The sequence below is a fragment of the Heptranchias perlo genome, chromosome 4 (assembly GCF_035084215.1).
Source record: "Heptranchias perlo isolate sHepPer1 chromosome 4, sHepPer1.hap1, whole genome shotgun sequence".
Classification (NCBI taxonomy): Eukaryota; Metazoa; Chordata; class Chondrichthyes; order Hexanchiformes; family Hexanchidae; genus Heptranchias; species Heptranchias perlo.
The window spans coordinates 33,702,844-33,724,296 of record NC_090328.1 but is presented as its reverse complement, the minus strand read 5'-3'; the positions used below and the strand labels follow the sequence as shown (position 1 = coordinate 33,724,296).

The window sequence follows — 21,453 nt, the reverse complement described above, 5'->3', positions numbered from 1 at the left end:
ATAGAACAAAGAGATCTAGGAGTACAGGTTCATAGCTCCTTGAAAGTGGAGTCACAGGTGGATAGGGTGGTGAAGAAGGCATTCAGCTTGCTTGGTTTCATTGGTCAGAACATTGAATACAGGAGTTGGGATGTCTTGTTGAAGTTGTACAAGACATTAGTTAGGCCACACTTGGAATACTGTGTACAGTTCTGGTCATCCTATTATAGAAAGGATATTATTAAACTAGAAAGAGTGCAGAAAAGATTTACTAGGATGCTGCCGGGACTTGATGGTTTGACTTATAGGGAGAGGTTAGATAGACTGGGACTTTTTTCCCTGGAGAGTAGGAGGTTGAGGGGTGATCTTATACAAGTCTATAAAATAATGAGGGGCATAGATAAGGTAATTGTAAACAATTTTACAACACCAAGTTATAGTCCAGCAATTTTATTTTAAATTCACAAGCTTTCGGAGGCTTCCTCCTTCGTCAGGTGAACGATGTCACATTGTTCACCGGACGAAGGAGGAAGCCTCCGAAAGCTTGTGAATTTAAAATAAAATTGCTGGACTATAACTTGGTGTTGTAAAATTGTTTACAATTGTCAACCCCAGTCCATCACCGGCATCTCCACATCATAGATAAGGTAGATAGTCAAAATCTTTTCCCGAAGGTAGGGGAGTCTATAATGAGGGGACATAGATTTAAGGTGAGAGGGGAGAGATACAAAAGGGTCCAGAGGGCCAATTTTTTCACTCAAAGGGTGGTGAGTGTCTGGAACGAGCTGCCAGAGGCAGTAGTAGAGGCGGGTACAATTTTGTCTTTTAAAAAGCATTTGGACAGTTACATGGGTAAGATGGGTATAGAGGGATATGGGCCAAGTGCAGGCAATTGGGACTAGCTTAGTGGTATAAACTGGACGACATGGACATGTTGGGCCGAAGGGCCTGTTTCCATGTTGTAAACTTCTATGATTCTATGATCTAAACCATGTATCAATGGGTTTAATAAGTGATCCGAATCAGGCTTGAATTAAGAGACTTAACACAGTTTAACAGGAGATAAAATTGCAAATACAGTACATTAAAGGGGGATTTTCCAATTTTTAAGCTCTTAGTAACCCCATAAAGAACAATTCATCAATAGATCAAGTTACTTTGTGAATCATTCTCCAATAATAACTTAGAGCAGTCATTTCTCACCTGAAAATTTATGCTAGAATTTTACAACCCAGTGCAAATAACACGAGAGGATATCACAACTGCTAGCTTTCGATGAAAGTTGTACGGTAATAAGGTTTACTTCACACATCTACCTCTTTAGAAAATATCTATCTTCTTTAATATAACAGCTGACCAAATAAGGTATTTCTGCAAATGATTGGCTTATTATATATCTGACTGGTGAATGTAGTCATCTTAAAGTAGACATTATCTTGGGCATTTGTATGTTAAATAATTCTTACCCAGATATAAATGGTTAATTGACCTGTAGTAATTTTTAAAGTATCAGTTTATAAACCATTGGATGTTAGTTTACGTTCACGGTGAGGTGAAAGTGTTATGATCCATCCCCAGAAGTTCGGATTGAATTAGCTTTTGGAAAATACATTTTTGCAACTTTGCAGATTTCACTCAGCAAGACTCAAAAATGGTTCTATTGCTTTACAACTTTTGAAAAGAGAATGAAACAAATTTACGCACACTGCATTTCCTGGCACAGTTTAATCAACTTTGCAGGACAAGATGGTAACTTTCACCGAAGGCGGAGCTTTACTAGGTTTAACTTGTGGCTTTCGCTGCTAGTCTGGCTTCTCTTTCTTGACGAGCCTTCTCCCTCAACTCTTTTTCTCGCTCAATCAGTGCAGCACGTTCTTCTTCCCACTTTTCTAACTTCTTCTCGTAACTAAGGATCTCACCAGCTTCAGATGATGGGAGAGTTTCTTTGACAAGCTTGTCTGTCAGAGTCAATAGACTTGCTGCTTCAATCTTTCCAAGAGACTCCAGCTCTGCATTTAGCTCCTATCAGAGGGAAACCAAAAATATATATTACCATCAGTGGAATATAAATCTAGAAAGGAATTTCCATCAGTCTCACAATGAGGCTCACAGAATCAGTATTAGGAACCTACAAAGGATAAGGAAATGTCTGAATGTGATGAGCCAAGGAATTTGTTCTTGGCATCAGCACCAACCACGGATCTTTGGCTCCTGCCAAATTAAACAACAGAACTAAACAGAAAAGTGTGTTCGTAAGAGTAAGGTGAACAGGTGCATTCATTTTAGAGAAAGCAATTACATACTATTAAAAAAAACAGGAAACGCACAGGTCAGTCATCATCTACAAAAAGAAAAGACAGGTTGTACTTTTTGGGCATTTCTCCATCATCAGAACTGAAGACAGATAAACAGACATTTTTAGTAAGGGTGGAAAGAGAGAGAAAAGTTGGGGGGGTGGGGGGGAGATAACCACTAGATACACCAATCAAAGAGGGAGAATTTGAGTGTTAAATGACCTGCAAACTGCTCAATGGAAAACAGATAAGTGATATAAAAGATCATCGGTCGGAAATTGCAGGCATATGGAAAGAGACCAAAGAGAGGAGAGACTAAAGAAAGGAGAGGCTGAGTGAGCCATAAAAGGAGAAAGAGAAAGCAAACTAGAAAAAGGAGAAATTGGTTCAGACAAGGAAATGAACCAGAAAAGAGAAAGGGTGAATCAAAACAGGAAAGAGAAAAAATGAACTAAATAAGAAAATGAATTGAAAAAGAAGAGCGAGTGTGAGAGGGGAAGGGAGAGAGAGTGAGAGAGAGAGAGAGACAAAGAGACAAAGAGAGCACGTGAACCAGAAAAACAGAGAGAGAAAGATAGAGCAAGACTGAACCAGAAAGGGGGAGGAGAAAGATAGAATGAAAACCAGAAAAGGTGAAAGTGCAAATGAGAAAGGGGGATGGGAAAGAAACAGACAGGCACACACATTCAGAAGGAAAGAGAAAGGAACAAAGGGAAGGAGGAGCACAAAGCACGTAGGAGAAAGAGAGAGAGAGAGAGAGACACACACAGAGAAAGGGGAAGGAGAGGAGAGACAAAAGGAACAGAGGGAAAGACACAATTGCGAATAGAAACAGAAAATGCTGGAAACACGCAACAGGTCGGTCAATATCGGTAAATAGAAATGACAAGTTAATGTGTTGTGATTAACCCTTCCTTAGAACTGGCTGCGCCTGAACCCATGTACACAGGCCTATGTTTGCAATTCTCATGATTACTACTTTATGAAGCTAGGGCTAATTTTCATTTTTATGCCTCTTCCTTGGCCCTATAACCCTCATTTTTAGCTTGTTTTCCCCCCACCAGAAAACAAAATTTCCAGTAAATAATCACCCAGCCTGATAAGACTGAATTTCACCTTACAGGCTATTTCCCTGTACACGGATGCTTCTTACCAGCGGGATCCTGCGCATATACACAGACTGCAGCGGTTCAAGAAGGTGGCTCACCACCACCTTCTCAAGGGCAATTAGGGATGGGCAATAAATGCCGGCCTCGCCAGCGACGCCCACATCCCATGAACGAATAATAAAAATATACGTAAAACTAACATTGCACAGTTAGCAGTTGCTCTGCACTGAATAGGGACACTAATTTTAAAAATAAATAAAATCCCCAGAGGTCCCCACACCTGCATATTCCCCTCGGTCAAAAAAGTACAAGCCCATGGGATCCAAGAGAGAGTGGCAAGTTGGATCCAAAATTGGCTCAGTGGCAGGAAGCAAAGGGTAATGGTCGACGGGTGGTTTTGTGACTGGAAGGCTATTTCCAGTGGGGTTCCGCAGGGCTCAGTACTTTTTGTGGTATATATTAATGATTTGGACTTAAATGTAGGGGGCATGATTAAGAAGTTTGGAGATGATACAAAAAATGGCCGTTTGGTTGATAGTGAGGAGGAAAGCTTAGACTGCAGGAAGATATCAATGGACTGGTCAGATGGGCAGAAAAGTGGCAAATGGAATTCAATCCGGAGAAGAGTGAGGTAATGCATTTGGGGAGGGCAAACAAGGCAAGGGAATACACAATAAATGGGAGGATAGTGAAAGGTGTAGAGGAAGTGAGGGACCTTGGAGTGCGTGTCTACAGATCCCTGAAGGTAGCAGGACAGGTAGATAAGGTGGTTAAGAAGGCATACTGGATACTTTCCTTCATTAGCCGAGGCATAGGATATAAGAACAGGGAAGTTATGCTGGAACTGTATAAAACACTGGTTAGGCCACAGCTTGAGCACTGCGTACAGTTTTGGTCACATTACAGGAAGGATGTGACTGCACTAGAGAGGGTACAATGGAGATTTACGAGGATGTTGCCAGGACTGGAGAATTTTAGCTATGAGGAAAGATTGGATCGGCTGGGGTTGTTTTCTTCGGAACAGAGGAGGCTGAGGGGTGATTTAATTGAGGTGTACAAAATTATGAGGGGCCTAGGTAGAGTGGATAGGAAGGACTTATTTCCCTTAGCAGAGGGTATCTGTGACCAGGGGGCATAGATTTACAGTAATTGGTAGAAGGATTGGAGGGGAGCTGAGGAAAAATCTTTTCACTCAGAGGATGGTGGAGGTCTGGAACTCACTGCCTGAAAGGGTGGAAGAGGCAGAAACCCTCAACTCATTTGAAAAGTATCTGCATGTGCCCTAAATTTTCTATGACTCTATGTTTCCTCCCTACACCTCCCTACAAGCTGCATTTAATTTGTTCAAACCGCCTCTCCATCCCACTGTATGGGATTGTACTATTCACTGTTATGGCCATGCTTTGAGATCTTCCCATTCTTTTAACTCACCAACACCAGGTCTGATCAAGAGTAGAACACTCAACTTTTCAATTTGGACTTCAGCTGAGAAATGTTGCACAAGTTCCTCAATGAACTCAATGAACAAGCACAAATCATTTTTTTTCCTGAACTTTTCACTAATGTTTGGAGGGGAAGGATACTCAGTGCAGTACTAAACACAAACATTCATTGGTGCTCTCTAGTGACATATTTGCTCACAACTACTCTTTAGCAAACAGAGGAAAATACTGTCCCTAGTGTTTAGTGGTAGCTCAGGTATTAGCTTCAGTTGGAGGCTCCTTGTCATTCCACAGAGAGTTCATCTGTTCAACAGGCAAGAAGATTAAGCACTTTTTTCTGTCTTGGGAAAAATGACAGTTTGTTTATCTCAGCTTGTCTACCTGCTAATCACAGAGAAACAAATGAAACACACAGACATGTTGGAGCAGTATGCAGCACTACATTTAAACCAGGAATTTTCCCCCTCATTTTGACTGAACAAAAGTCTGCAGCAAAAACAGTTACAGGAATTAGAATGGACTGTCTTTGTGAAAAAAATGGAATTTCCCAATGTAACAATGAGTATGTCATGATCTTCTGGATATTGAAATTAAAGTAAATTTCTAAAATATCAATCCAAACAGGCTCAAGTATATACAAGCCTGAGCAACGGAAATGCAACCTCATTTCTAGGCTACCTGCCCAAAACAAACAGATCCTTCAATTGGTATTATGATAAAACATTGCTCTGAATCATGTTGTACACCTTCTCATTCTTACAGCTTGCTATAAAACAAAATGTAAAAAATATGAATGTACTTTCTCCCCTCTGTTTATTAAATCCCATTTCTCAGTCAGCGATGTGTAATTATATCTTGTTTTGCAGTTAAGTTTCAACACAACAGCAAATGAATAATTGAGTACATGGTACCCTGGCGCACTTTAATTCTAAGGTACTGGACAACTGATTTGAAACAGTAAACCAACAAAACTGGGCATGTTAGTCTGGTCGGACAGAAATAGCTCGATACAGCACCACATAATGGGCCTTTAAGGAGAGTTATCATTGTTGTTAATACAACTATGATTGACCCCAAAAAATCTATAGTGACATTAGGCAGCTCCCCGCAGAGAGAAAATGCTTGGCCTTGGATCTTGCTTTGCTTGCCGACAATCTATTTCCTGTTTGAATCAAAGGCTTGGTACTGAATGGCTGCTTTATAATCAGCGTTGATGCTATTGATTTGGCGAAAACATTTCCTGATTAGAGTAGTGTCACTCCAGAATGTTCTTTAAATGAAAGATGAGCTAAAGCTTTGTTTCTTTATTAGATGCGGTGGAAACTTAAGTGATTTGATTTGTTGTGAGGCAAGATTTAAAAATCAAGCATTTGTTCATAAAAAGCCCAAAGTAAACAGCCTTTAGTGTTCTAGGGACATTTTACACGAGCAAATGTAAAGGATTTTGGAAGAGTTGCTTAAAAAATTAAAATTGAAAGGAAAAGTACATTTTCCCTAGTTGTTGCTACATAAAAGCAAAGTACTTGTCTGCTTCCCTAGGTAGGCCTGAGATTAGGTACTTAAATACAATAATATAGCAGGGATAGTGGGAAGGAGCATTCAATAGAACAGTAATCTCAGATTCTCCTGGGACAGTTTCACAATGTCATTTTGTACAAATCTATCTTGATGTGGTATTATATATATTGTATAAGAAAATCACATAACTATTTCAATGTATTAAAAATGTAAAGAACTTTGTCATTTTCTAAATACCGTAAATTTGTTCAAGTAGTCTGTAAGTTTTGATTTCTCATTATCCTCATCATCATTGTCATCAAGTGCAGCTTCTTGTTTTGTTTCCTGTGATTCTTCTGTCACCTTGGTTTCACTGGTCTCAGATGCTGCCATCTCCAACATGGTTGCCATGGCATCCACCTGTAGAACACGAGCAAAAATCTCCAGTGACTTCACCAGCTAATAAGTCAGCCTTTGCAATTGCTGTTTTGGAGACCATGCTCCAGCGCCCTGATTTACTAAATGCGTGATATTAAAAAAATCTAACATTTGAAACTATTGTCCCTAAAGAAACATTCCAGTTCTTTCTCTTCCATTTTAGCTTAGACTTCCTCCTTTTACCCCTCCTCGCATGCAGGTAGTAACTCACTCTACCATATGGTTCCACATATACTGACAGACCTCAGGTACATTGTCAAAATAGTTATTTGTCATCCGTAAGAGCTGGACAGTGTTGGCAGGCTATTCAAATCCTAGAAATCCAGGCCCATCTTGAATCCCCAGCTATTAAGCATGGAAAATGTGCCAGTGCCAGTGCCAGTGCCAGCTGTGATGGGCTAACTCAGCACATACCAGGGACTCAACCAGGATCTTTCTGGTATGTGCAGCTCAGAAAGACACCACTCGGGGAACACGTCCACATCAGAGAAACTTGTAAAAGAACATTTATCTTATAACACTTATTTAAGCAATTTCGTTGGATTTTCTTCTTTGCAAGCCGTTTGAATAATGACTTTCATAGTGTGCTTTATTCTGCACAAACCTGTTTTGATTTGTAAATGGCTGAATTACTAAATGAGCATTTTGCATCTTCTCCCTTTGCCAAGGGAGAAGATGCTACCAAAATCACAGTAAAAGAGGAGGTAGCTGAGATACTGGATGGGTTAAAAATTGATAAAGAGGAGGTACTAGAAAGGCTAGCTGTACTTAAAGTAGATAAGTCACCCGGCCCGGATGGGATACCATCCTAGGTTGCTGAGGGAAGTAAAGGTGGAAATTACGGAGGTGCTGACCATAATCTTTTTTTTTTGATTCGTTCATGGGATGTGGGCGTCGCTGGCGAGGCTGGCATTTATTGCCCATCAGAAGATGGTGGTGAACCACCTTCTTGAACCGCTGCAGTCCGTGTGGTGAAGGTTCTCCCACAGTGCTGTTAGGGAGGGAGTTCCAGGATCTTGACCCAGCAACGATGATGAAACAGCGATATATTTCCAAGTCGGGATGGTGCGTGGCTTGGAGGGGAATGTCCAGGTGGTGTTGTTCCCATGTGCCTGCTGCCCTTGTCCTTCTAGGTGGTAGAGGTCGCGGGTTTGGGAGGTGCTGTCGAAGAAGCCTTGGCGAGTTGCTGCAGTACATCCTGTGGATGGTACACACTGCAGCCACTGTGTGCCGGTGGTGAAGGGAGTGAATGTTTAGGGTGGTGGATGGGGTGCCAATCAAGCGGGCTGCTTTGTCTTGGATGGTGTCGAGCTTCTTGAGTGTTGTTGGAGCTACATTCATCCAAGCAAGTGGAGAGTATTCCATCACACTCCGGACTTGTGCCTTGTAGATGGTGGAAAGGCTTTGGGGAGTCAGGAGGTGAATCAATCGCCACAGAATACCCAGCCTCTGACCTGCTCTTGTAGCCACAGTATTTATATGGCTGGTCCAGTTGAATTCTGGTCAATAGTGACCCCCATGTTATTGATGATGGGGGATTCAGCAATGGTAATGCCATTGAATGTCAAGGGGAGGTGGTTAGACTCTCTCTTGTTGGAGGTGGTCATTGCCTGGCACTTGTCTGGCGTGAATGTTACTTGCCACTTATCAGCCCCAGCCTGGATGTTGTCCAGGTCTTGCTGCATGTAGGCATGAACTGCTTTATTATCTGAGGAATTACGAATGGACCTGTACACTGCAATCATCATCGAACAACCCCACTTCTGACCTGAGCTGTACAGAGCCCTGGTCAGACCCCACCTGGAGTATTGCATTCAGTTTTGGGCACCGAACCTCAGGAAGGATACATTTGCCTTGGAGGGGTTACAGCACAGATTTACCAGAATGATACAGAGCTTAAAGGGTTAAATTATGAGGACAGGTTGCATAAACTTGGCTCGTATTCCCTTGAGTTTAGAAGGTTGAGAGGTGATCTAATCGATTAAATGATTACAGGATTCGATAGAGTAGATACAGAGAAACTACTTCCTCTGGTGGGAGAATCCAGAACAAGGAGGCATAATAATAAAATTAGAGCTAGACCATTTAGGAGCGAAATCAGGAAGCACTCTTTCATGGAAAGGGTTGTGGAAATCTGGAACTCTCTCCACCAAAAGGCTGTGAATGGTAGGTCAATTAAAATTTTCAAGACTGAGATCGACAGATTTTTGTTACGTAAGATATGCAGAGCAACGGTGGGTAAAGGGAGTTGAGGTACAAATCAGCCATGATCTAATTGAATGGAATTATAGGCTGGAGAGGCTGAGTGGCCTACTCCTGATCCTATTTTCTTGAAACTTTGTTGAGCTTCATTGGAAATGGCAGATAATTTAGTGATGTGGAGGCTAGTGGAATGGAGAGAGTCAATAAGAGGGAGTCAACATCGTTGTAAGAGATGAGGGAGAGGGACAAGCTAAGAAGGCACAGATAAAAAGATCAGTGAAAATGGGAGGGCACTTTATGTGACAAGCCACAGGGAGGTCAGAATCACACTTGCAGACAGAATGGAGACATCTGGCAAAGCTGCCAGCATCTGAATTTGATTGCCACAAGATAGAGACCACCACATAGCGAGCAGCAAATACAGTATACTGGACTGGAGCAGGTACATATAAATCCTCCATGTACAAGTGTTTGGAGACTCTGGAATAGATATGGGATGAAGCAAATGGACAGGTGCTACATCTGGTACAGTTGCATGGGAAAGTGCCTGGGAAGGAACAATCAGGAATGTAGGTGATGGAAGAGTCAACGAGAGTATCACAGAGGGAATGGTGTATCCAGAAAGTAGAGAGGGAAAGCTAGGGTGTGTTTTGTGGTGTCCTCTTGTGATAGAAGGCAAAAGATTAATGATGCAAGGCTAGTGCGACAAGGCTAGTGTTGTTGTCAAGAGAAGAGGACGAGTGATGTGACAGGAGGGCAAAAATAACAGGTTTATGCCATTGGAAATTGGGGTTGAAGCAACTGAGAGTTTTACTGACCACAAAGAAGAGAAAATCTTGATGAGGAAATCATTTGCAACTCCCGGTCATAACTGCAAAAAAGGTCATAGATACCTTTAACTACAGAATCGTCCACTTGTGCCATTCTCCTACTCTTGTAGTCTATCTGCACCTCACCCCTTTTTGGGTAATCTCTCGCTCCACGGTGCCGCAATATTGCTCAGCACCGTTATCCTCAGACGCTGTCCCTGTCCACCTCGTACTTGTCCAACACTAAGCATCTACTGAACAGTTCCAGTAACTCAGGGGTTCCTTGCACCTAAGGAGCCAGTCTCCTTCTGCTGACCCTGCAAATGGTCACCCACTTCTCTCTTTCTACTTTATCCCCGAGTCCTGAACTGTCTAGCATAGCCTCTAGGGTGACCACATTCTGGAGAGTAGGACCCAGAAACCCCTCATCCTCTCTCATCCTGTGGAGTGCAGCCAATTGGTGCTTGAGCACAGAGGTCCTTTGCTCCAGGGACCCAATTTTCCAACACTTAATGTAAATATGCTGTCCGTGGATACACTCTGGAAAATGTAGATAGTGTTAGCCTGAACTCCCACTAGCACCAAACACTAACAAGAATCAAACTACTCTTACTTCACACAAATATTAAGTTTAGGAAAAATAAAAACAAAATTCTTGTCCAATGGCAACTCGAGGCTGAATTCATGTTGAGGCTAAACTCCACACTCTTCTGACCTTTCACACTCCACTTACTTCTCACGGATCAAGACAAAGATCTTGGAAGAAGATGCTGCCAAAGTCACAGTAAAAGAGGAGGTAGTTGAGAGATTGGATGGGCTAAAAATTGATAAAGAGGAGGTACTAGAAAGTAGTTGAAGTAGATAAGTCACCCGGTCCGGAAGGGAATGCATCCTAGGTTGCTGAGAGAAGGATGGAAATTGTAGAGGTACTGGCCATAATCTTTCAATCAGCCTTAGATATGGGGGTGATGCCAGAGGACGAGAGACTTGCAAATGTTACACCCTTGTTCAAAAAAGGTTGAAAGCAACTACTTGCCAGTCAGTTTAATCTCGGTGGTGGGGAAGCTTTTAGCTTTTAATAATCCGGGACAAAATTATCACTTGGACAAGTGTGGATTAATTAAGGAAAGCCAGCACGGATCTGTTAAAGGCAATCATGTTTAACTAACGTGATTGAGTTTTTGATGAGATAACAGAGAGGGTTGATGAGGGTATATGGACTTTCAAAAGGCATTCGATAAAGTGTCACATAATAGGCTTGCCATCAAAATTGAAGCCCATGGAATAAAAGGGGCAGTGGCAGCATGGATACGAAATTGATTAAGTGACAGAAAACAGAGAGTAGTGGTGAACGGTTGTTTTTCGGACTGGAAGGAGGTATACAGTGGTGTTCCCTAGGGGTCAGTGCTGGGACCACTGCTTTTCTTGATATATATTAATGACTTGGACTTGGGTGTACAGGGCACAATTTCAAAATTTGCAGATGACACAAAACTTGGAAGTGTAGTAAACAGTGAGGAGGATAGTGATAGACTTCAAGAAGATATAGACAGGTTGGTGGAATAGGCGGACACGTGAAGATGAAATTCAACACAGAGAAGTGTGAAGTGATACATTTTGGTAGAAAGAACGAGGAGAGGAAATATAAACTAAATGATACAATTCTAAAGGGGGTGCAGGAACAGAGAGATCTGGGGGTATATGTGCACAGGTCGCTGAAGGTGGCAGGATAGGTTGAGAAAGCGGTTAAAAAAAGCATACGGGATCCTGAGCTTTATAAATAGAGGCACAGAGTACAAAAGCAAGGAGGTTATGATGAACCTTTTATAAAACACTGGCTTGGCCACAACTGGATTATTCTGTCCAATTCTGGGCATCGGACTTTAGGAAGGATGTGAAGGCCTTGGAGAGGGTGCAGAAAAGATTTACTAGAATGGTTCCGGGAATGAGGGACTTCAGTTATGTGGATAGACTGGAGAAGCTGGGGTTGTTCTCCTTAGAGCAGAGAAGGTTAAGAGGAGATTTGATAGAGGTGTTCAAAATCATGAGGGGTCCAGTCAGAGTAGATATAGAGAAGCTGTTCCCATTGGCGGAAGGGTCGAGAACCAGAGGACACAGATTTAAGGTGATTGCAAAAGAACCACAGGTAGGGGAGTCTATAACGAGGGGGCATAGATTTAAGGTGAGAGGGGAGAGATACAAAAGGGTCCAGAGGGGCAATTTTTTCACTCAAAGGGTGGTGAGTGTCTGGAACGAGCTGCCAGAGGCAGTAGTAAAGGCGGGTACAATTTTGTCTTTTAAAAAGCATTTGGACAGTTACATGGGTAAGATGGGTATAGAGGGATATGGGCCAAGTGCAGGAAATTGGGACTCGCTTAGTGGTATAAACTGGGCGACATGGACATGTTGGGCCGAAGGGCCTGTTTCCATGTTGTAACTTCTATGATTCTATAAGATCACCCCTTAACCCCCTACTCTCCAAGGAAAAAAGTCCCAGTCTATCTAACCTCTCCCTATAAGTCAAACCATCAAGTCCCGGTAGCATCCTAGTAAATCTTTTCTGCACTCTTTCTAGTTTAATAATATCCTTTCTATAATAGGGTGACCAGAACTGTACACAGTATTCAAAGTGTGGCCGTACTAATGTCTTGTACAACTTCAACAAGACATCCCAACTCCTGTATTCAATGTTCTGACCAATGAAACCAAGCATGCCGAATGCCTTCTTCACCACCCTATCCACCTGTGACTCCACTTTCAAGGAGCTATGAACCTGTACTCCGAGATCTCTTTGTTCTATAACTCTCCCTAACGCCCTATCATTAACGGAGTAGGTCCTGGTCCGATTCGATCTACCAAAATGCATCACCTCACATTTATCTAAATTAAACTCCATCTGCCATTCATCGGCCCACTGGCCCAATTTATCAAGATCCCGTTGCAATCCTAGATAACCTTCTTCACTGTCCACGATGCCACCAATCTTGGTGTCATCTGCAAACTTACTAACCATGCCTCCTAAATTCTCATCCAAATCATTAATATAAATAACAAATAACAGCAGACCCAGCACCGATCCCTGAGGCACACCGCTGGACACAGGCCTCCAGTTTGAAAAACAACCCTCTACAACCACCCTCTATCTTCTGTCGTCAAGCCAATTTTGTATCCAATTGGCTACCTCACCTTGGATCCCGTGAGATTTAACCTTATGTAACAACCTACCATGCGGTACCTTGTCAAAGGCTTTGCTGAAGTCCATGTAGACCACGTCTACTGCACAGCCCTCATCTATCTTCTTGGTTACCCCTTCAAAAAACTCAATCAAATTCGTGAGACATGATTTTCCTCTCACAAAACCATGCTGACTGTTCCTAATCAGTCCCTGCCTCTCCAAATGCCTGTAGATCCTGTCCCTGCCTCTCCAAATGCCTGTCGATCCTGTCCCTCAGAATACCCTCTAACAACTTACCCACTACAGATGTCAGGCTGTAGTTCCCAGGCTTTTCCCTGCCGCCCTTCTTAAACAAAGGTACAACATTTGCTACCCTCCAATCTTCAGGCACCTCACCTGCCTTGGTTCCATAACTCTTAATACCCTGCCTAACAAAAATCTATCAATCATAGTTTTGAAATTTTCAATTGAAGAAGCCTCAACAGCTTTTTGGGGGAGAGAATTCCAGGTTTCCACTACCTTTTGTGTGTGAGGATGATATTGTTTAGCAAACGTGCAAGATTTGCTCCGTGTGGTAGCCTTTGCAAATACTGTAATTTGGAACCCGATTGAAAGATTCTCAGACAGAAATGGAGGAAAGAGTGGAATGACCCTTAATCTGTTCCTTGGCATTATTTCCTACAAGATGTGAGTGGTACAGAATGCACTTTACCATTTACTTAGCTATCTGCAGCTTTACACCATAGGAAACAACTATCTGTAGACACTTCCAAATTTGCTATGTATGAGACATGGGGCGTCATTTTAGCAACCGCTGTCGGGTGCGTTCCTGGCGGGGGGCTCCGAAAATCGGAGAATCCCGGCGCGGTACCGGAGCCCGCCCCAAACCCGCGCACTTCCGGGTTCCCCGCTGACGCGCCGGCGTGCGCGCGCAGCCCCCGCTGGTGGGAATCCCGCAGGCAATTAAAGCCAGCGGGGTTCCACTTGAAGCTATTTATTTAGGTATTTCAGGTCATTAACTGACCTGATTAAGGGATTATGTGGGATTTTAGAGCAAACTGGGACTGTTTCCCACACTGGGGGAAACACTCCCAGGTCAAATGGACGTGTTGCAGCTGTCAGCCTGTGGCAGCTGCAAAGGTCCATTTGACAGGTGTGGGGGGGAGACCCTCACCCATTGCAGAAGACCACTCTGTCACTTGGGACAAAGTTTGGCCTCCACCACCCTCCTCCTGACAGTCAAAGTCACCAACCTGCACACTTACCCCGGGGTCCAGAGACGTGTACCTACCTTGAGGACCCCCTCAGATGTACATCTTGCAGATGGGGGCCGCCATAGCTGCAGTCATGACCTCCTCGGAGGGCGAACAGCATCACCAGCCTCACCATCCATGCCGTCCACCTCTGACACGTGGAGCTCCACAACAGAGTGCTGTGACACATCCACCTGCACAGCAGGAGGGAGGGCTACCGCAGAGAGAGATGCGTCGCAGAGGGCACTACCCTCGCCACAGGGTCCACAGACCGAGGCTCAGCCTCCTGGACCTCTCTGAGCAGCAGTGCACACGGAGGCTCAGAGTCACTCGACATGTAGTCGTGGACATCTGCAGCCTCTTTCATGCCGAGCTGCTCCTGGCTGGCCCGAGCACCATCTTCTTATCTGTCTCTGTCAAAGTCACCACTGCCCTCAACAACTTCTCCTCCGCATCCATCCAGGGTGCAACCGGGGACATCGCCGATGTCTCTCAGTCGTCTGCACAAAAGAGCCCTGCAAATACACCTACACCCACTCTGCAGTGACACAATGGGTGGCATCAGTTGTGGGTCCTCATAGTGATCCTCAGGAGAGGGCATTATTGCACAAAACAGACAGGATTCGCGAAGACATAGCAGTAGTGGTGCCAATATAATATGTAATATGAGTTGGTCAGAAATTCAATATAAGTAACAACCATGACAAACCCTCAAACACCCTTGTGCATCCCCTTCATGCTCACGACACGTTTGCCTTACGCTGCCTACTGCACATATGTGATGCATGCCCTGTGGCTGCAGCACAGGTAGTGGCAGGTTGAGTGAGGCTGGCCGTGAAAGAGATGCACGAGGGGGTGAGTATGAGAGAGAGCCATGAGATTGTATGAGGATTGGGTTGAGTGGTAGTGGTGGGATGAGTACTGGCGAGGTGAGTAGGTGCAGGTAAGATGAGGATGAGGTTTGAGTGGGTATGAGGGGTGATGTGACAGAGTTGTGTTGGCAGTGCTGAAGGAGATGTGGGGTGGGGGCAGTGATGTGGCAGACGGAGTGTAGGGGAAAGATTACGTGTACTCACTTTGGCTGACCTACTGAGGTCATTGGAGCGCCTCCTGCACTGTATGCAGGTGGGCGATATGTTGGTTGCGCTGGTGACCTCCTCTGCCACCTCGAGCCAGGCCTTCCTGGTGGCAGAAGCAGGCCGCTTCCTCCCGCACGCCGGGAGGAAGATCTCTGTCCTCCCCCTCCTCCTCACCCCATGTATTGATACCTGGAGTGAGGCATCATTAAACTGGGAGCAGCCTTCCCCCTGGGCTGCTCCATGCTGTAATTTTTGCTATTTGTTGCAGCATCTGTCAGTGGAGGACTGCCCCTTTAAATAGAGCTCCTCCAGCTGACAGATCGTACTGCGCATGCGCAGCCCGCTCGACGCGCAGATCAGCAGTGGGGAACCCGGAGGAGCAGGTAAGTGGATCCAATTAGTGGATTGTCTGCTACGATCACGCGGGAAACTGACTAATTTCACCGGGCGCGTTACCCACGCGCCCGATAGCCCCCCCGCCGAGAACCCGCAGCCATGCTAACATCGGGCCCATAGAGTAACTTAGAGTTCTATTAATGGCTACAAAGTAAAAACACTCCACTTCAAAATGGTGTGGCAGCAGATAAAACAATAGGACAGTTTGTTGGCCCAAATGAAACTGGGAAGCAACTTTTGGCAGGCACTCAGAGTCAGTCCAAAAGAGTGCCTCATCAACGCCAATCAAGGACGATAAGGGCTTTTACTTCAAGAAGAGGCCACAGGCTACACTGTATAACTACAATGTCATGATAGCACTTTTGTTATGTGCTAAGCACAAGGTTCTGTACAACTAATCTAGCTGGGCTTCACTTCCAAGATGTGTGGGGGGTGTTTAAATGGAGAGCTTGTTATCCACCCCCTTTATTAATTTAAAAGCTCAAGTCATTTCTAAAAAAGGAATAATTTCATGTTTTGAGTTAGCTTGCCATAGGAGCTGGAATTAAGATCTCAAAACTGAACCTTACAAGGCCATATCCTCTGTGGGCTTTCATTTCTGCACTACTATGAACAGTTTTTTAAAGCTACACAAAGAACTATTCATTTGTAAAAGCCATCAGCATCTTAATTTGTTACAAATGCGTATGGCAACATAATATTTCATTTCAACAGCATTCTCTACAATACTATAAATGGTGCTGTTGCAGTATGCTGCCCCCAGAACTTGTAAACAAATAATAAACAACATTTTAGGTAATGTTGACTAATTACTTGTTTATTGAGTGGTTTCATAAATCAAGTACCAATGTCCTCAAATAGTTAAATCTAATACTTTATGGCAGTAGGATACAGTGCTCTAAACATTGACACTATGAACACTTCTCTGAACTGGCTAAAGTATTTGAGGATGTTAACAGCAGCAGACAATTGCTGGCAATTAAATTAGATAGTCAATGCCAGCATTATGTGGACTACTGCTCAGCAATTACCCACAGGCACAATGCAATTTTAGCAGTGTAGATATGCTGTAGAAAAGGAAGAAATACTTTGCTGAAGATATGTTTCATCGTCAAAATAGTTTAAAAAAAATGTTGAAGTAATTAACCGAGATCCTGTTTATAGTAGCTACGCAGGTTAAGGATGATTAAAGTGCATTAAAATATATGGCACTGCAGGTGACCCAGGAATTAAAGTGGCTCCCGATCAGAGGACAGAGTCCCTGGAACGGCTTCCACTCGTACTCATCTCAATGAATAGGTTTTGTCAGTATTGTGCCAGCTGCTGGCCAAATCATCTCATAGAGGCAGGGCGATCTAGGTCAGGCAGAAGGAACCGACATTGCCCACCACGTACAGAGAATGTTTACAGACCAGACCTTCGTACCCTTCCCAAGGTGAAGAAGAAATACAGTATGTGGGAGTGAAAATATTCTAAATACAAATAATTGACATTTTGATGCTGTACACGAAGCTAGCTGAAGATCTTTTGCACACTAAAAAAATCACTTCATATGTGCCACATTCTTATGTACCTGTGGATCATCTCTAAGAATCTACTTAAAGCTTTTAAAAGGGAAACCAAACTATTTTAGAAGTATTTAATATTTCATCTTTAAACTAAATGTCTTGGCATTCTGAATGGAGTCAATTATATCAAGTACTGTAGTGTCAGAATACCGGGGATCAGAGAGACACAGGTTCCATTCCCTATTCCATGCTGAGCCCCTATCACAACTGCACAGCTAAGTGGAAGAGGAGAGGGATGTGAAATTTCACCATCCACTCACACTTGCCCCCATTCAGGCCAAGTATGAGTACCATTGGCAGTGGTTGCAGAATGCCTGTGTGTGATATAAGCGGAGTGAATTTTAATTCTTTTCACTCCATATAAAAGCAGTCCCGTTTTGTTTCCCTTCTTGATGCCTGCAGACTTTATTGTGCATAGGTTTCTCAGTAAAATGACATGAGGCAGGGTACATTATTTCAAATGTGGGTTGCAATAACTTAGCAATATGGATGTGTATTCCACTTAGGACTGATTTCCTGCAAATCGTTCACAGTTCAGAATTAGATCAATAGTCAAAAGGGGAAAGAGCACAAAATGTCACCAGTTATGTTGTGGATTAGTGGAACTGAAGTTTTCTCAAAACAAAGTTAAGAGCATCAGGATTCAGTTTGCAAGCATGCTGTCAAAATGAATGAAATTCCTCTTTAAAACAAATCCCATGTTGTGCTGCAGGTCAGCCATAAAATGCCTAAAAGCTTTGAATGGCTTTAATAAATATTTTCACAGTTACGATAATGGAGCAGTTTTTAATATATATGATTTACAGAATCGCTTTACATTTCAAATCATCCTAGAAAGATACTGAGGTAGAAATTAGTTTTCATTTTCGGATGCATAACCAACAGCGCGCAGACACCAGGAGGCCCGAGGCTGCCCTAAATTGCTGTCGCACCTCGCCCTTGCCTGTTGCACCTCCAGAGGCAGCTCACCCATTTCAAGGGGATTAATTTCGGGCCACTTGCCTCACTGGCAGCAGCCCATAGGCACGTCCTGGGTGGTGGGGTGGGTGTAGGGAGCAACCGCAGGTCAGCAGCGGACTTCAGGAGTTGCTATGGAGCCGGGAGGAACACTGCTGTTCCTCCTGGTTCCACACCAAACTTCCAAAAAAATGTTATACTTACTTTTTTGTTGGCAGACACTGCTTAGCCGCAGCGACTGCTGAAGAATCAGTGTCATCCAATTTAGGAAAGGGGTCCTAAAACATGCGTTAGGCCCCTCATTTACATATGTAAGGGGTCTACTGCCTGTTTTTTGCGGCCATTGGGAGTACCCAAAAAATCGGCAAACTCAATTTGGGATCAGACGTTTTTCAGACACTGTTAAGGTGCGGGAGACAGCCCCATGAAAGGGCATTATTTGGCCCTCGTGGAAGGGTTAATATAGTCTTATGAACCTTCTCTAAGAGAACTGCTGAAAGCGCTGCGGCCAGAAAGGCTCATATTTCTGGTCATGTCACTGAACTGACTGCAATCAGGATGACCAGAAGGACCATAAACTCACAATTCAAGAGGTGACAGCCCAATGCTTGCTGGTTCGAATCAATGCAGAGCAAAGTCAACCTGCAACACTCAGGCAAGCACAGCTTTTGCTACTACCCACAAGGTGGAAACTCCGCCTCTCAGCTCTGACCCAGTAAAACAAACATGTAGCTAATTTACATCTGAGACATATCCCAATCTGTTTGGCAACCCTCTAGATCCAGATGGAGGGCAGTCAATCTGGGGTTCACTTCCCAAACGGTACAAAATCTATTCTCAAACTTCCTCCCCACCAGACACAACCTGACCCTCTCCAAGGAGAAAACAGATCACCAACAGTGGCCCGCCCATAAACCGGCAAGGATAGTGACCCACAAATCTACAGGGTCATTAGTAAGTAGAACACCCAATTCCCGACCTACCTGAACCCCGCACGTAAAAATGCAAATTGTGTCAACCCTTAAACCTGCACTTCTGGGCACAAATACAACCACAACCATGTCATTTAACTCTTGAGAAACCATCTGAATACAAAGTAGCATCCACATGTAGCAGATTAAGAGTTAAGATTTTTTTAAAAACAGTATATATTTTATTATTTCTTACCACTTCTTTACAAAGCCTTTTCCCATCAGATGCTTTAACTATGTTCTCCATTACATTTAGAGCTCGATTCAAGTATCCTGGGGTCCAGATCAGAGGCATTTTGGTGTAAACAGCACGGATCCCTTTAGAGAGTTCAACTTTTCCTGTTAAAGATTTACAGAAAATTAAAATATGTTGGTAAATCTGCTTAGGGTCAAAAGCACTCTGTAGGATGGCACACAAAATATATTAAATTGAAGAGCTGCAGGAAACGTACCGAGCAATGCAAGGCCCAGAAGCTGAGAGCTAAAGCCAACCGTGTTGTTCTGCTTCAGCCCAACCAAAAGTAAAGCTGCACCCAGATTCCGCTCATCTTCCCACTGGAAAACAGCAGATTATATAGAAAATAAGCATAGTAGATTAAAATCTTTACATTAAGCAAACAGTTAAAACCTATCAGGTAATCACTAATCAAGATTTCAAAATATTTCCAATTTCATTTTATGATTTGGACTTTCTTCCAACACCTGTACTTTGTGCTCACAGCAAAAAGTCAGTTTCCACAAGCGGAGTCTCCTATGAACCGAAATCTGCATCCTTATGTTTGCTGAGAATGGGATACCGGGCTATGCAATTAACAATTACCTCTTAATTATGGTATATTGCACCACAGAACATGTGGGATGCTCACGGTGTTCTCCTTTCTATCCAAAAGGCAGTAAATACAACAACATCAGACTAACTTGTAAGGCTAAAATAGTCAAATTTACTTACAAAATTTTACACAGAAGTAGAAAGATGCAGTAAGAAACTAAAAAGTAAAATACCATATAAACTGATTCAAAACAAAAGAAATGGACTGAAATCTTTGTAGATCTCATCTGTAGCCACTGACTGAAATTCTGATAGGCATTATGTGGGGAATGACTCTGCAAAGCTCATCTTAGCCGCCTCGTGTGGTATAGGCAGTGCGAAGTAGGGAATTGAAAATCACAGATGGACGGTGAATTATATTGGATAGACTTTCTTTAATGTAAAGACAGGTCACCTCGCAGGTTTGCTGTTGACAGCTGCTGACATTTGAAATCTCATCCTGTCCAGGTATCGCACACCTGTCAATGGCCCGGACTTTCTTGGAACGATGCGATATACCACACTGGAAAATTGATTTGACTGCGGCGCAGCGAGCTCAATGGCGAATCAAGGACTTTGTTCACGGCACAGCAAATAGCTGACCCCGCAGACCTACCACACGGAGCTATAAAATGCTGAGAACAGACGCCATAAATCAGAGTGACACTTGGTATTTGGGGTGGGGGGTGGTGGTTTTGTGAGCTGTCTGTTCTGAAACCATCTTAAATCAATTTTAAATTTTAAAAAAGTTAATTTTAATTAAAAATTGTTCTAAAACACTGTAAAAAGTAATTTCCAGTCATTCCCTCTCCAACTCGTCGTTCCCCCTCCAGCATATCCCTTTTCCACAGATATGTCGTCTTCATTGATATGAAAACAACAACTACTTCAAAATAAAAGCTATAAATATAATTCATCAAAATCAAGGCAACCTTAAATAAAAACAGAACATACTGGAAACACTCAGCAGGTCAGGCAGTATCTGTGTTTGTTTCTGCGTGCTCTATGAGCTAGAGCTCCCATTAGTGGGTAAATGTACCATGTGGTGAGATATTGAGCTATAATACAGATTATAAGATTGCATATTTGATTCCTGATCTGTGCCAAGTTAGGTGAACTCAGCTGGGGTGGTGCTACAATTGGCCTCAGCACGCTTCAGTTGGGTCCCACTGCTGATTGATATCCAATGGCCCCTGCTGGAAAAATGAATACATGTGACTGTCATGCGAGAGCAGGATCTGCCTCGGCTGTGATGCCCTCCATGTTGAATAACCTGTCAACATTCATTGTTTGCGCATACACGTAAAAAACGGCTACACTTGCAGAGTAGTGGGGGATTAGCAATGCCTGGTGAACTGCACAAGAGTCAGCAGCTTCAGGAGAGGTGAGAAAAAACAATCTAGCCTCAGTTTACAAAACAGAACTAAGGCAGTGCAGAGAGCTGCAATTCTGCACTCCGATTATACCACTGCCTAA

At 43.3% G+C, this 21,453-nt stretch overlaps 1 protein-coding gene across 3 annotated transcripts in view; it reads right to left on the bottom strand.

The window, feature by feature from the left end:
* Window positions 1-1,685: 1,685 nt before the first annotated feature.
* The window catches only part of mrps27 (mitochondrial ribosomal protein S27), a 71,709-nt gene continuing 51,941 nt past the window's right edge, over window positions 1,686-21,453 (bottom strand). For all 3 annotated transcript variants that reach the window (XM_067982743.1, XM_067982742.1, XM_067982744.1), the window contains exons 8-11: window positions 19,622-19,724; window positions 19,366-19,508; window positions 6,580-6,741; window positions 1,686-2,001 (exon numbers count right to left, since the gene is read on the bottom strand). In XM_067982743.1, the coding sequence (XP_067838844.1) occupies window positions 1,762-2,001; window positions 6,580-6,741; window positions 19,366-19,508; window positions 19,622-19,724 (648 nt within the window). In that variant the 3' untranslated portion in view covers window positions 1,686-1,761. The remainder of the gene's footprint in view (window positions 2,002-6,579; window positions 6,742-19,365; window positions 19,509-19,621; window positions 19,725-21,453) is intronic.